General features: G+C 38.1%; 1 protein-coding gene across 1 annotated transcript in view; it reads right to left on the bottom strand.

Annotated features, from left to right (window-relative positions):
* Positions 1-15,912, bottom strand: part of LOC150084650 (papilin-like) — a 967,274-nt gene that overhangs the window by 199,586 nt on the left and 751,776 nt on the right. The window contains exon 29 of the mRNA XM_090376529.1: positions 6-200. Within this exon, the coding sequence (XP_090232655.1) occupies positions 6-200 (195 nt within the window). The remainder of the gene's footprint in view (positions 1-5; positions 201-15,912) is intronic.

Below are 15,912 nucleotides of genomic sequence, written 5' to 3'. Positions count from 1 at the left end.
AGTACCTTTTTCCTTTTTCGATTTTGATGAAAATTTATTTACACACATGATTTCACATTCTTGTTGGGTGTTAAATCGATTATAGTTTCCTTCACAACCCCCATATATAAAAGATTTACAAACATTTTCAACACTATCGTAATACCATCGAGGAAAGTATCCTAGGCATGGTCCAGGCTCTTGTGTTTGGGTACATACATCTGTGAAGATTTTGAAAAATTAAAATTAGATATTTAATAAATCTTATAAAAACAAAAGAAATTGCTATGATATGTAGATTATGATAGAGAGGGAAAAAATTCTGCATGTGATCCTTTCATGCTAAGTAACAAAATCTGATGATTTCTTTCTCCAGATGGGCTATAATTATGTGATTTTTTTTCAAAATGTATTTGATCAACACAAAAAGAAGAAAAAAAAAAAAAAAACCCTGTAGTTGGAGTCAGAAATCTGCAGCATAGTGCAGTACTTACAGGTAGCATTAGCATTAGCAGAGGAATATGTTGTATATAAAAGACTGCCTTACAAATAGGAGCACTGTGCCATCAAGAGAAAGTTGCTGCTATTGATAAAGGGATGATTGAGTATGAGAAGACAGAGAGTGGTAATGGACACTGCTCTTCATGGACTAATGTTATTAGTGGAGTCCCTGAGGGTTTGGTGTTGGGCCATTCGTTGTATGTATATTTATCAATGATACTGATGAAGGTATATCAGGCTTAATATCCAAGATGATACAAAGGCAGGTAGGGTTGTTAACGACAGTAATGACAGTATGCTACTGCAACAGGATATAGAAAAGTCGGACAGATGGGCTGAGAAGTGGCAACTGAAGTTTAACATTGACAAATGCAAAGTACTGCATATGGGTAGAAGTAACCCCAGTGAAAGATACCAACTATGGGATTGTTATTGTTATTATTTGGTTTTTAGGAGCATTAGCAACTAAGGCCATATTGCTCCGGTGCGGTGGTCATTCCCTGACCTTTCCACATGCTCCGTATTTGGTGGTGACGGGCTCGAACCCCGGTCTAATCAAGAAGCGTGTGCTACGCACTGCTGCTCCTTCCCACCTGGCTATGGAGGCGCCTCCAACTATGGGATACACTCATGATGGTGGAGAATGAAAAAGATCAGGGGATAATTGTGCAGTCAGATATGAAGTTTTCTGAGCAGTGCAGGCAGGCCGCAAGAGCAGGTCATGATGTCTTGTCAATGATATACAGGAATTTTGCTAGTTGGGATAAGGAGGTGATTATCCCTTTGTATAAGGCAATGGTCAGGCCATGCCTTGAGTACTGTGTACAGGTCTGGAGGCTTAATTTTAGGAAGGATGTAGAGTTGCTAGAACAAGTACAGACAAAGGGGGGTCCTCTTGCCAATAAAGACTTAAGTTCTGCAAATTGCAGCATCTGGAGACTAGTCACTTGCGAAGTGATCTGTTTGAGGTGTATAAGGCCTTGAATGGGTTGAGCAGGCTCAATGCTGATGAGATTCTTCCTCTCATATAAAACCCCTTTCATGGGGTTTTATATAAAAATTTTGAGGTCAAACAAGGTGTTGTGGTAATTTTATTTATTACGATTTTTGTATTTCTATACCTTGTGATCCCAAGCTAACAGTTTTTTTAGTCATTTAATGCTTTCTCAATAACAACAACAAAAATTATTGCAGATTAGCATTAGCATTTAGCATTAGTAGAGGCATATGATGCAAGAAAGCAAGCTTATTCAGCATCAGCCAAAAAAAAACAGACACAACCACTACTCCCATGTCACCCCACGGTCGTTCGAAATACCTGTCCAGCTGAGCCTTAAATTTGTTTAGGCTATCAACTTCAACAACAAGTGATGGAAGTCTATTCCACAAACCAACTGCCCGCTGGCTAAAGGCAAATTTCCGCACATCTATCCGACATCCATCCTTCCTCGATTTGAATTTATGCCCTCTCAGGTGATTATTCTGAGTAAGAGGAAGAATCCCATCGGCATTGAGCATGCTCAAGCCATTCAAAGCCTTATACACCTCTATCAGATCACCTCGCCGATGCATAAAGGTAAAAAGATAAAATGCAGCCATTATCAACCCACTGCAGGATGGAAGCCTCCTCAACAATTCATGCTAAGGGAAAGGACCATAATCTGCCACGCTGGTCCAGTGCGGGTTGGCAGAGCGACAGTATTCAGCAGTCAGGGGGTTGAACCACGGTCTACTCAAAGAGAATGTGCTACTACACTCCCACTCCTGACGGCTACGGAAGACAATGCAAAATTAAATTAAAATGAAAAATTAAAATAAAATATATTCTTCTGAATATTATTTACAAAGTATAATTCTGAAGGCAACAAATGCCAAATATACAAGCATTATAATTTCTGAAAAACACTAACTTTCTGAACATAATTTAAGAATATCAAACATTTCTGGACATAATTTAAGAATATGAAACATAATCTCTCTCTCTCTCTCTCTCTCTCTCTCACACACACCACACACGCATCCATACAGAGGGTTGAATTTGAAAGTGTCTGCAATTCTGCTTAGACACGATAGGAGGGAGTATATGATGAGCACATTGTCAATCAATTCAGCCCTGGAGAGATTGTGCAAGGCTCAAAGAGTAGAATTTTTTCAGCCTGGTCTGTGCTTGTTGACAGGAGAGACTGCTTCTACAGGGATGGGGTACACTTAAATAGAAAGGGTTGGTTGGTTGGTTATTTGGTTTTTATGAGCATTAGCAACTAAGGCCATATTGCTCCAGGAATATGCAGTAGTCATTCCCTGACCTTTCCGCATCCTCCGTATTTGGTGGTGATGGGCTCGAACCCAGTCTAATTAAGAAGTGTGCTATGCACTGCTGCTCCTTCCCACCTGGCTACGGAGGTGCCCCAAATAGAAAGGGTGCAAGAAATTTGCTGATGCTATGAAGGCAGTGTTAGGTGGGTCGGAAAACTGCTAGCTTCAGGGGATACACAAACTAAAAGGTTAACAGCGGCCGCAGGCAGAGGCAAAAGTGATTCTTGCACTGCTTCAATTAGAATGAGCAGCAGTCTGAAAAGCAAGGAAAAAAATCGAGATTTCCAGGACTGTTGGGAGTCATGGTGGAACAAGTAAATACATGAGCTGTGTTAGAGTAACCAAGAGTAGGAACAGGTGCATGTATACTTGCATGTACACCGATGCTAGGAGTATAGTTAATAAATTTGATGAGCTTGAAGTGCTAGTCAAGACATCAAAGGCAGATATTGTTGGGATATCAGAGACATGGTGTCACATGTCTCTGATATAAGTGGTGCAGAATTGGAATTTGGGGGAGTACAATGTGCCCAGGAAGAATAGACAGATCAGGAAGGGAGGAAGGGTTTGATGTTAGTTAAGAAACACAAAATCTAAGGAAGTGCATCCAGTTCATGCTGGTGGACAATGCAGTGTCGAGTCTGTTTGGTGTGAAATAAGCAATGGGAAAGGAAAAATGAGAGTACGTGTGTGCTATAGGCCTAATGAATCTGATGAGTATAATGAGAAATTCTGCAGAGAAATAGAGTGGGCCAGCAAATCAGAATGTCTTATAATGGGGGATATTAACTTCCCAAATATTGACTGGAACTTGTGGTTGGTCACTCGCACACTAACAAGACTTCTGTGGATTTATTGGATGACTGTTTTCTACAGCAACAGGTTCGAGTGGCAACCAGAGGGAGTAATCCTATTGATCTGATTTTCAGCAGTGATTATTCAAGCATTAAGAATTTGCAGTTAAAGGAACCATGGGTGACAGTGACCACAATGTACTGATGTGGGAATTACTTAAAGATATAACTACCATCAAGGTTAAAGGGAAGGGCTTTTGCTTTTGTAAAGGTGACTAGAGAGGTCTCAGACAGTTTTTAAATTCTGTACAGAGGGATCAACTGATGATGTTACAACATTGAATTCTAAATGGGAAGCCTTCAGGGACTTAATTTTGGAGGCTAATTGGCTTTTCATTCCAACTAAGAAATACTGTTCAAGGTTTAGGCCTAAATGGATGTCAGATGAATTAATGAGGCTCGTTGCAGAGAAGAAAAATTTATGGGATGCATATAAAGTATCAGGTGACACAGAAGCCTATGGCAGGTACAAACTAGTCTCTAATCAAGTCACAAAGGAGGTTAGGCAGGCAAAGGCAGATTACGAAAAATCTTTGGCAAAGGATGCAAAGCAAAACAGCAAAGACTCTTTACTTATGTAAACTCTAGAACGAAAGGGATGAATCAGATTGGACCACTTAACATAGATGGGTTGACTATTGATGATCATGCTCAGGTAGTTGATAAACTGAATGAGTATTTTGCATCTACATTCACACATGAGGAGTTATTCAATGAGGGAAGTGTCAAAAGTTTATCAAAACTGCTAACAGGGAGCTAAGTGATTTTTTAATAACTTAGAGCAAAGTGGAGGAGAAATTGTTGAAGTTAAACATAAGGAAGGTTCCTGGGGTGGACTGTATCTATCCATTTCTATTAAAGGAGGCAGCAAAGGATGTAAGCAAACCGTTAGCCATAATTATGAGAGCTTCCTTGGACTCAGGGGAGGTCCCCATGTGCAAATGTATCATCATGGAGGTGTGCAAATATATCATCAATTCACAAAGGAGATTCAAAAGGTGACACAAGTAACTACAGACCTGTTAGTTTAACTTGTGTTCCAGGGAAAATAATAGAATTGCTGGTTAAAAAAGCACTGCAGGATCATCTAGACAAAATGTAGTAATAGTTAAGACATAGCATGGTTTTGTTAAAGGGAGATCTTCTCTGACCAATTTGATTGGATACTATGATGTGGTCACAAAGGAACTGAATGCCAAAAATAATTTCATGAATTACATGAATTTGACTTGAATTTCATGAAAGGTTTTGATACTGTTGCACAGGGAAGACTGCTGAACAAATTGGAGGGGTAAGGCATTAAGGATAAGTTGCTAAAATTCATAAAGGGATGGTTGAATTGGAGAAGACAGAGAGTGGTAATCAATGGTCACTGCTCTTCATGGAGAAATGTTATTAGTGGAGGTCCCCAGGGTTCGGTGTTGAGCTCATTATTGTTTCAGTATTTATCAATTATATTGATGATGGTATTTCAGCAGTGTCACACTGGGTCTAAAAATATTGGCTGCCAGGAGACAAATGGGGCCCACCCACAACTATTATATTTTTAAGCTACTAAAAGGCTTAATATGATAGCATAGCTTAATTTATTATGCTACTCACATTTTTTTATAATCTGCAATTGATGTTTGAATAGGGTGGATGATAATTTTAATTTAAATTAGGAGTAAGTAAGTCTGGGTTTAAAAACAGAAGTTAAAATATGCGCAAGGAAGTAGAAGTGCATGTCTTCATCCTTGGTTGTCTATATTAAAGTTGAAAATAAATGGTTAATACTGGAGGCCAATAGCGATAACAAGTGGCTTTCGTTATCCACGTCTTCATTTGGCAATGATGAGTTGAGAGTAAACACATGTATTTAAGAAAGCTAAGTTCCCGTGATGCTCCTGGTTACATGTGGAAATCTCAGGTGCATGAGATTCCAAGCCAGTGCAATGTTGCAAGGTAGTTTGGTATTTTAATACTTGGAGATTGGAATGGCGGCAGAACCATTCTATGACTAGGGCTTCATATTGGAAGATTTTAAAACTGGATTTTAATTTGATAATGGGAATGGCTGAGTCTACTAAGGAGGTGTGATTGTGAGATTGAATATGGGAAAATATTGTAGTGATAGTACGCACGTGTGTTTGATGTTTTAATAGAACCATATTTTAAAGTTCTGCTACCAATGTAACATGCATTGCAGTTAGGTTGAACTTCAAAATATGGTTCTATTAAAACATCAAACACACGTGCGCACTATCACTACAATAGTTTTAAGACAGGCCAAACCAACACAGAACTAGCATCACATGTTCAATCTCACAATCACACCTCCTTAGTAGACTCAGCCATTCCCATTATCAAATTAAAATCCAGTTTTAAAATATTCCAATATGAAGCCCTAGTCATAGAATGGTTCTGCCGCCATTCCAATCTCCCAGTATTAAAATACCAAACTACCTTACAACATTGCACCGGCTTGGAATCTCATGCACCTGAGATTTCCACATGTAACCAGGAGCATCATGGGAACTTAGCTTTCTTAAATACATGCGTTCACTCTCAACCCATCATTGCCAACTGAAGACATGGATAACGAAAGCCACTTGTTATGGCTATTGGCCTCCAGTATTAACCATTTATTTTCAACTTTAATATAGACAACCAAGGATGAAGACGTGCACTTCTACTTCCTTGCGCATATTTTAACTTCTGTTTTTAAACTCCGACTTACTTACTCCTAATTTAAATTAAAATTATCATCCACCCTATTCAAACATCAATTGCAGATTATAAAAAAAAAAAAGGTGAGTACCATAATAAATTAAGCTATGCTATCATATTAAGTCAATTATAAATGGTATTTTAAGTAATCTACAATTATCAAATTGCTACTAAAAGGTCATTAACATTTTTAACATATTGTCTAATGTTATTGCAAGGGAGCCAAACTGCCATCGGGCAAGCTGACACCCAGACCAGTCTGCCACTGCATATCAGATGTAATGTCCAAGTTTGCAGATGATACAAAGGTTGGCAGGGTTGTTAACAACAGTAATGACAGTATGCTACTCCAACTGGATCTAGATAAGTTGGGAAAATGGGCTGAGAAGTGGCAACTGGAGTTTAACATTAACAAATGCAAAGTACTGCATATGGGTAGCAATAACCGAGGATAAACGTACCAACTGACTGTGTGGTACTACACTCATGGAAGTGGAAAGTGAAAATGACGTGGTGGTAATTGTGCAGTCAAATATGAAGTTTGCTGAACAGTGCAGATGGGCTGCCAGGGCAAGTCATTGAGTCTTGTCAATGATATATAGGAATTTTGTTAGCAGGGACAGGTAGGTGATTATCCCGTTATACACGGCAATGGTCAGGCCACACCTAGAGTACTGTGTACAGGTCTGGAGGCCTCATTTTAGGAAGGATGTCGAGTTGGTAGAACAAGTACAAAGAAGGGCAACAAGATTGGTGAGGGGAACAAAGGGGTGCTCTTACTAAGAAAGGCTTAAGTTCTGCAAATTGCAGAGCCTGGAGAGTAGGCACCTGCGAAGTGATCTGACTGAGGTGTATAAGGCCTTGGAATGGGTTGAGCAAGCTGAATGCTGATGGGATTCTTCGTCTTGCTCAGACTAAGAATCTGAGGGGGCACAGTTTCAAATTGAGGAAAGATAGTTGTAGAGTAGATGTGTGGAAATTTGCCTTTAGTCAGCAGGTAGTTGATTGGTGGAACAGGCTTCCATCTTTTGTTGTGGAAGCCTAAATAAATTTAAGGCTGAGCTGGACAGGCATTTGGAACGAATGGAGGGGTGAAATGGGAGGGGTTTTTTTTGGCTGATGCTACATAAGCTTGCTTTCTTGCATTAAATGCTTCTAGTAATGCTAATGCTCTCTCTCTCTCTCTCTCTCTCTCTCTCTCTCTCTCAGCACCTGTAGCAGTTGCATGCACATCATACAAATCACACATGCGAAACATCAAAGCAATAATTTGTGACAACATTGCTTAAACATAAATAAAAATATGAGAATGACAATGAACTGGATAAAATAAAATTGTAAGACGATAACAATACAATAATATACAGTGGATTCCGGTTATTTGGGCCACCGGTTAATCGGGGCAGCCGTTTATTTGGGGCAAATCTTAAAAAACAGAAACCAATCGAGAAAATAGCCAGGGTTTACTTCGCTTAATTGGGACAGCATGCCGTTTAATCGGGGCAGGAGACCGCAGCACTGGAGATTACTCTACGATTGTCTCTGACGGTACCACGTGGTTCGGTCGCAATTCTGGAGGTCACAACCATAAAACAATAAAAACAATTAGCAGTCAACTGTTTATTGGGCTTTTCTGTTAGTGAAATCTATCATAAAATGGCAGTAAACTCGATATTATTGAATTTGCGATAATACTGACAGCTGGAATTCTGTGGGTTATAATGGTGAAATGTGTTTACACTTCCATGAAATCTTCAAACATATAAAAAAAATTTTCAAATCTTCTCTTTATTCCTATTTTTAAAGCTTTGAACTCGTTACTCCGTTCTCACTTGCTCGTAACTTGTTACTTGCAATTTGTATGTGCTGTGTTCTTTTTATTGATTGCTTATCTTTTTACTGTTTTAAATTTTAACCCCCACCCACAAATGTCAGTGAACAGAAATGTCAACTAGTTAGTATGTACATATTATAGTATGTATTAATTATTCCGATTATCACGTATTTTTTAATTGGTAAGGTAATAAAGGGTAAATTTGCTTTTATAGCCTGTGGATAATATTCCCTCTATTTTGGCTAATTAGAATCGTTCTTTAATAGAATTAAAATTCAATTCACAAACGTTATCACAATGACCGGCGCTTACTGCACATCGTATAGTGAACGGTACTTTACTATGTTGAGTTTGTCGTAACGTGATTTGATTGTACTGTGAACCAATTGTAAAAAGAGGGGGAGGGTACATTGTATTTTTAACTATTTACGTGAAACTTCAGATAATTGGGGCAGCCGCTTAATCGGGCCAAAATGCACTAGTCCCGATGCGTCCCAAATAACTGGAATGGACTGTATTTGAAATAACGATATAGTTTTGAAAAGGTATATTTAAATATTACTCACATACATATTTATATAAAGGTGACAGCTCTTCCATAATAGTTTGCAGATATACAGGGTGTTTCAAAAGTGATAGTTAATAATTTAAAGGTGAACTGTACAGACTACAATATGCAAAAAAAGCCTAGTAAACATGGGTTCTTAAGTGAATCATTTTCGAGATATTGCACATTTCTAGTTGGGATCCATCACTGACAAGGTGAACTGTACAGAGTTGGGATCCACCACTGACTTGTTTGTTTAGGTTAGTTTATGTTCATTCTCTCCCTTTCCCCCTCTCTCAATGCTCTGAGATGTCGCAGGCATACTAGTACAGTAAACCTCCGCTATTCGCAGTATCTGTATTCGCGGTCGCTGATTTAATATAAAATGAAACCTAAAAAATGTGAATTTTAAAGCGCCATGAACATTTTCCACCATAAAAAAAACATGGGTGTGGCTAAAATTATCTTTCCCGGTCAAAACAGCGCTCAGTGGGTGGGGGGAGAGGGGTGACAAAATCGCGAGCGTGGATGTTTCTCGCTAATCCTTGTTCAGTATGTGTTATGCGCTTGTCATGGAAGGTTTCGTCATTTGCTTTTAATTTATATGCTTAAAAATTGAATAAATTTATAAATTGATATGCTTACAAAAGTGATAAATCTACCGTTTTTGCAGTATAAGTGACTTTATTGTGAACAAGTTCTTTCTAACCCGTACAAAAATATGGCTACGAATAACAAAAGAAATGTGAAAAGATCAAAGAATGTGACATTAGCGAATAAAATTGAGTTATTAGATAAAATTTATAATGGTGAAAGTGTCTCCTCAGTGGCAAAATATTATAAAATCAATGATCAATCAAGAAATCGGAAGAGAAAATCCGCCGTAGTGTCAGTGAAAACGCGCTAATTGCTTCAAAAATTTGCTCTGTAACTCGTGATGTTAAATTAGAAAAAATGGAAAAAGCTTTAAATCTGTGGATAGAAGACCGAACTCAAAATAAAATTCCATTAAGTTCACTTATCATTTGTGAAAAGGCAAAACTCCTTTATCAACACTTTAGCAAAACTGGTGATAGCACTGGCGGGATAAGTTTTTTAGCTAGCAAAGATGATTTTTTTTTTTTTTTTTTTTTTTTTTGATTTGGTAGTTGTTGGCGCATCGGCTTCTGTGGCCATATTGCACCTCCCAAGGTTTTTGCAGTACTTTGATCCAAGCCCGAGGCGGGAATCGAACCCGCGACCTTTGGGTTGCTGGGCAGGTATTTTACCCACTCGGCTAGCCCGGTCGGCCTAGCAAAGATGCTGGTTTGAAAGATTTGTTTGAAATTTCTAAAATATTACATTTAATATTAAATTGTTTCTTATTTTCATTTCAATACCTTATGCTTGCATTTCACTATGTACTGTCAGTGTACATAGTCATATTATGAAGGTACATATAATACATACATAGACAAAATTTTAGACTAGTTTTTCTTATATATTTCCTACTTTGGAACGGAACCCCTTTATTACTATGGGAGCCATAACTCAGTATTCGCGGCATTTCTCAGGAACATAACCCCTGTGAATAGTGGGGGTTTACTGTATTTGTCAAAGGATAGTCAAAATGGAAAGAGGTTACAGCAACGAAGAGTATGCAGACGTGCACTTCATATATGGTAAATCCAATAGCACTGCACTTGAGGCTGCACGTCTGTACCAAGAAGCATTTTCCTGCCAAAGGCAGCCCAACAGGTGCACATTCCTCAGCCTTAGAGAACATGGGCACTTCGCACATGGAGTACGAGCAGGTAGGCCCAGAAGCATAACACCTGATGTTGAGGAAAGGGTGTTAGAAAGAATAAAACAAAATCCAGGAATTTCGACAAGGAAGACTGCTCTGCAAGAGCATGTACCGAGTCATAGCAGTGTGTGGCGAATTTTATATTGGCAATTACTTACCCCTACCATATCCAGCATGTACAAGGTCTCAGCAATACAGACTACCCTCCCAGAGAACTGCCAGTGGATGCAACAACAGTGTGTCCTGAACCCCCAATTTTTAAACAACAATTTGTTCACTGATGAAACTGGGTTTACTCGTGATGGTATTTTTAATTTTCATAACTGACACGCTTGGTTCGACAAAAATCCAAATGCAATTCACGAGTCACAAAATGAGCAATGTTTCTCATTGAATGTCTGGGCAGGACTACTAGGAAACCATCTAATTGGATCACACTTTCTCCCAAACAGGCTAGCAGGAGAGCTGTACCTTCAGTTCCTGCAGAATGTTCTTCCAAACCTCCTTGATGATGATAATGTTCTACTTCAGCAACGCCAAAACATGTAGTTTATGCATGATGGTACACTGGCACATTTTGCTCTAGTTATAACTCGGTATCTAATTATAAGGTATGGTCAATGGTGAATAGGTAGCGGTGGGCCTGTAACATGGCCTCCCAGATCACCAGACTTAAATCCTACGGATTTTTGTGTCTGGGGTCATGTAAAAAGCTTGGTGTACACTTCTGACATTAACACAGTTGAGGAATTGCAGCGTCGGGTTGAAGGAGCCTTTCAGTAAATCAGAAATGACCCAGGAATGCCTGCGAGGATTTGCAACTTAATGCAGAGAAGACTACAAAGCTGTGTACAGATGAAAGGACAACATTTTGAACACCTTTTGTAACATCTGTAAAATCCTGTGGTGTTGAAACCAAAAATTAAAAATGTATTATCTTATGTTAAATAAAACCATCCTTAGCAAAGAATTCACAGCTTTTTGCTAAACTAGTGCTCCCATAGTCAGTGGCAGATCTTAACAGAAAATGTGCATTATCTCGAAAACGGTTCATTCGTGGCCCAATGTTCACTAGGACTTTTTTGCTTATTCTAGTTTGTGCTTTTCACCTTTAAATTACTGACCATCATTTTTGAAATACCCTGTATGTACATACATACATATATAAATAAAATATAGAAAAAACATGTAAAATAGGGAGAGAAAGAAAAGGGTGAGGAAAAATACAGAAAAAGTTCAAGGAGTAGAGCCACTGATAATCAGAAACACCCAACAACAATTAAAAGTAATGGAGAGAAAAGAAAAATAGAAGAGTGAATAAATAGAAAATGATACAAATACACTAGAAAATAATACATATTAACTAGACAAGAATATTATTGCATATCTTTCAACCTTGATGCGTTCTTCAAAGTTTCAACCATCAAGATTGTAGTAAAAGATGACAATATCATGCCTCTGTTTCAGACACAAAATACATGGCAAAAAAGTTAAGTCAAAAGAAAAGTAAATAAATAATGAAAATTAAGAGTAAGTTTTTATTAAATTTAAAGGAATGAGCAAATAAGGAAGTTAAAGCCAAAACAAATGTAAGAAAAGGGAAGAAATATTAAGTAGTAGGGATGTGGTTTAGAGTTGACATTACAGAAAATGCATATACAACTATAGAAAAGGCATATACAACAGATGAAGAAAGAACTCACTGCAAACATTGATCATACAGGTGTAAAAAAGAAAGCAAAATTGTAATGGTTTAATATACACAGCATGGCCTCTAGTAAAAAATGCCCTCATACTCTCATCTCTCATACTTTCAGAACTAAGTTCAATGTCCTTTCTGTAGGAACAGGATTTGTAACCCGGACTACCTGAACCGTCCTACTATTAGTATTATGCTACATTTCCTTTAATTTGTATTCTTCCTCTTATTTCTCGTGATCCATAGTTTTACGAACACATATTCAGAAACAATTTTCTTCCTATATTAACTTTTTTTTTAACTTCCTATATTGACTACCCGAGCCTTCCTACTATTATGCTACTTTTCCTTTAATTTTAACTTTTCTGTATTCTTCCTCTTATTTCTCGTGATCTATTAGTTTTACGAACACATATTGAGAAACTATTTTCTTCTTATATTAACTTTTTTTGCCTTCACAAAAATTTTTCAGAACTTTTCCTAGCTACTTTGTTCATTAATTGCTTCCTTTTCTATGCTGAGTAGTGTTTGTCACAAATATAATTTCTCTTTTTTTTTTTTCACTAGAGGTCACTAGTTGTGCACTGTATATATTAAGCCACTTAGGACTGTAGAGGTGGGAAGTCAAAAAATTTTTTTAAAACAGTTTGAATGCATTTGTAATAACTGTATACCATAATGACCCCATGTGTCAAAATTCACAGGCAGAAAATTAAATTAAATCATGAATATATATATGTGTTGAGAAATCAAAATTAAACATATGAAGTAGGACATCCATAGAAAGAAAAATAACAGGTTTACAAAGTAGCGATAACTAGCTGCTAAACTTTGCATAGGCGAGAAAAGTATGTTATAGCAGAAAAATAGCATCTCAACATTGCATTCTGTAATTAATGGCTCCAGAGAAATAAAAATAAAGAGTAGTAATTGAGTAAAAAGAATATGGTATAAGAGGGAAATAGGTGGGCTCAGGCAGTCTGGGTTGCATTTCCCATTCATATAGTAGGACCCTGAACACAGTTCTGGGAGTGTACTTCATATGTTTAAGTCAGTTATGTAGTAAATAAAGTTAAATCCAAAAAAAAAGCTAAATTAAAATAAAAAATAAAAATAAAATTCATATAAAGCCCCTTGGAAGCTAATCGGTTATGTACACAAGTTTTCTAGACTGTAAGACACTAAACAGGCTAGGAACATATTATGTACAATATGTACAACCCTGTAAGCAGTAGAATATCAGCATGCAATTAATTATGCATATCAACTAGGGAGTTAATCAGTTTTTTAGCATTAGCATTAGCATTAACATTAGTTAACATTAGTTAACATTAGACATACGATGCATGAAAGCAAGCTTATTCAGCATCAGCCAAAAAAAAAAAAAAAAACCCCCTCCCATTTCATCCCTCCATTCATTCCAAATGCCTGTCCAGCGCAGTCTTAAATTTATTTAGGCTATGAGCGTCCACAACAAAAGATGGAAGCCTGTTCCACCAATCAACTACCCACTGGCTAAAGCCAAATTTCTGCACATCTATTCTACAACCATCTTTCCTCAATTTGAAACTGTGCCCTCTCGGGTTCTTAGTCTGAGCAAGACGAAGAATCCCATCAGTATTCAGTTTGTTCAACCCATTCAAGGTCTTATACACCTCAATCAGATCACCTGGCAGGTGCCTACTCTCCAGTTTCTGCAATTTGCAGAACATAAGCCTTTCTTGGCTTAAATTCTCCTCAAAAATCTTGTTGCCCTTCTTTGTACTCGTTCTAGCAACTCTACATTAATCCTAAAATAAGGTCTCCAGACCTGTACACAGTACTCTAGGTGTGGCCTAACCACTGCCTTGTATAACTGGATTATCACCTCCCTGTCCCTGCTAGCAAAATTCCTATATATCATTGACAAGACTCCATGACCTGCTCTGGCAGCCTGTCTGCACGGCTCAGCGAAATACATATTTGGCTGCACAATTACACCCCAGGTCTTTTTTACTTTCCACTTGCCTGAGTATAGTACCACCAAGTTGGTGTGTTTCTCTTCAGTTATTGCTACCAATATGCAGTACTTTGAATTTGTCAATGTTAAACTCAGTTGCCACTTCTCAGCCCATTTTCCCATTCTAGCAACTCTGCATTCTTCCAAAAATGAGTCCTCCAGACTTGTACACAGTACTCTAGGTGTGGCCTGACCACTGCCTTGTATAACTGGATTATCACCTCCCTGTCCCTGCTAGCAAAATTCCTATATATCATTGACAAGACTCCATGACCTGCTCTGGCAGCCCATCTGCACTGCTCAGCGAACTTCATATTTGGCTGCACAATTACCCCAGATCTTTTTCACTTTTCACTTCCCTGAGTATAGTACCACCAAGTTGGTATGTTTCTCTTCAGATATTGCTACCCATATGCAGTACTTTGTATATGTCAATGTTAAACTCCAGTTGCCACTTCTCAGCCCATTTTCCCAACTTATCTAGATCTTGTTGGAGTAGCATACTGTCATTACTGTCGTTAACAACCCTGCCAACCTTTGTATCATCTGCAAATTTGGACATTAAACCTGATACACCTTCATCAATATCATTGATAAATATACAAAACAACAATGGGCCCAACACTGAACCCTGGGGAACTCCACTAATAACATTTGCCCACGAAAAGCAGTGTCTATTGATTGCCACTCTCTGTTGTCTCCCACACAACCATCCCTTTATCCATTGTAGCAACTTGATGCCATACCCCTCCAATTTGTACAGCAGTCTTCCATGTGCAACAGTATCAAAAGCTTTCCTGAAATCCAAGTATATGATATCAAAATTATTTTTGGCATTCAGTTCCTTTGTGACCACATCATAGTAAGCAATCAAATTGGTCAGACAAGACCTCCCTTTGAGAAACCCATGCTGTGTCTTAACTATTACTGCCGTCTTCTCTAGATGATCCTGCAATGCTTCTTTACCCAGTGATTCCATTATTTTCCCCGGAACACAAGTTAAATTAACAGGTCTGTAGTTACTTGTGTCACCTTTTGAACCCCCTTTGTTAATTGGTGATGAATTTGCACACCTCCAGTCCATGGGGACCTCCCCTGAGTGCAAGGAATTTCTCATAATTATGGCTAAGGTTTATTTACTTCCTTTACTGCCTCCTTTAATATAACTGGATAGATCCCATCCACCCCAGGTGCCTTCCTTATGTTTAACTTCAACAATTTCTCCTCCACTTTGCTCTCAGTTATTACAAAATCACTTAGCTCCCTGTTAGCGTTTGATAAACTTCTGGCACTCCCCTCATTGAATAACTTCTCATGTGTGAATGTAGATGCAAAATACTCATTCAGTTTATCAGCTACCTGAGCATGATCATCAATAGTCAACCCATCTATGTTAAGTGGTCCAATCTGATTCATCCCTTTCCATCTAGAGTTTACATAAATAAATTACTCCTTGCTGTTTTTCTTTGCATCCTTTGCCAAAGATTTCTCATAATCTGCCTTCATCTGCGTAACCTCCTTTGTGATTTGATTACAGACTAGTTTATACTTGCCATAGTCTTCTGTATCACCTGATACTTTATATGCATCCCATACATTCTTCTTCTCTGCCACTAGCCTCATTAATTCATCTGACATCCATTTAGGCCTAAACCTTGAACAGTATTTCTTAGTTGGAATGAAAAGCC

Source organism: Mastigoproctus giganteus, chromosome 6, assembly GCF_048544385.1.
Source record: "Mastigoproctus giganteus isolate SK-2022 chromosome 6, ASM4854438v1, whole genome shotgun sequence".
Lineage (NCBI taxonomy): Eukaryota > Metazoa > Arthropoda > Arachnida > Uropygi > Thelyphonidae > Mastigoproctus > Mastigoproctus giganteus.
The sequence above is the reverse complement of the archived record's forward strand: the minus strand, read 5'-3'. Positions and strand labels throughout refer to the sequence as shown.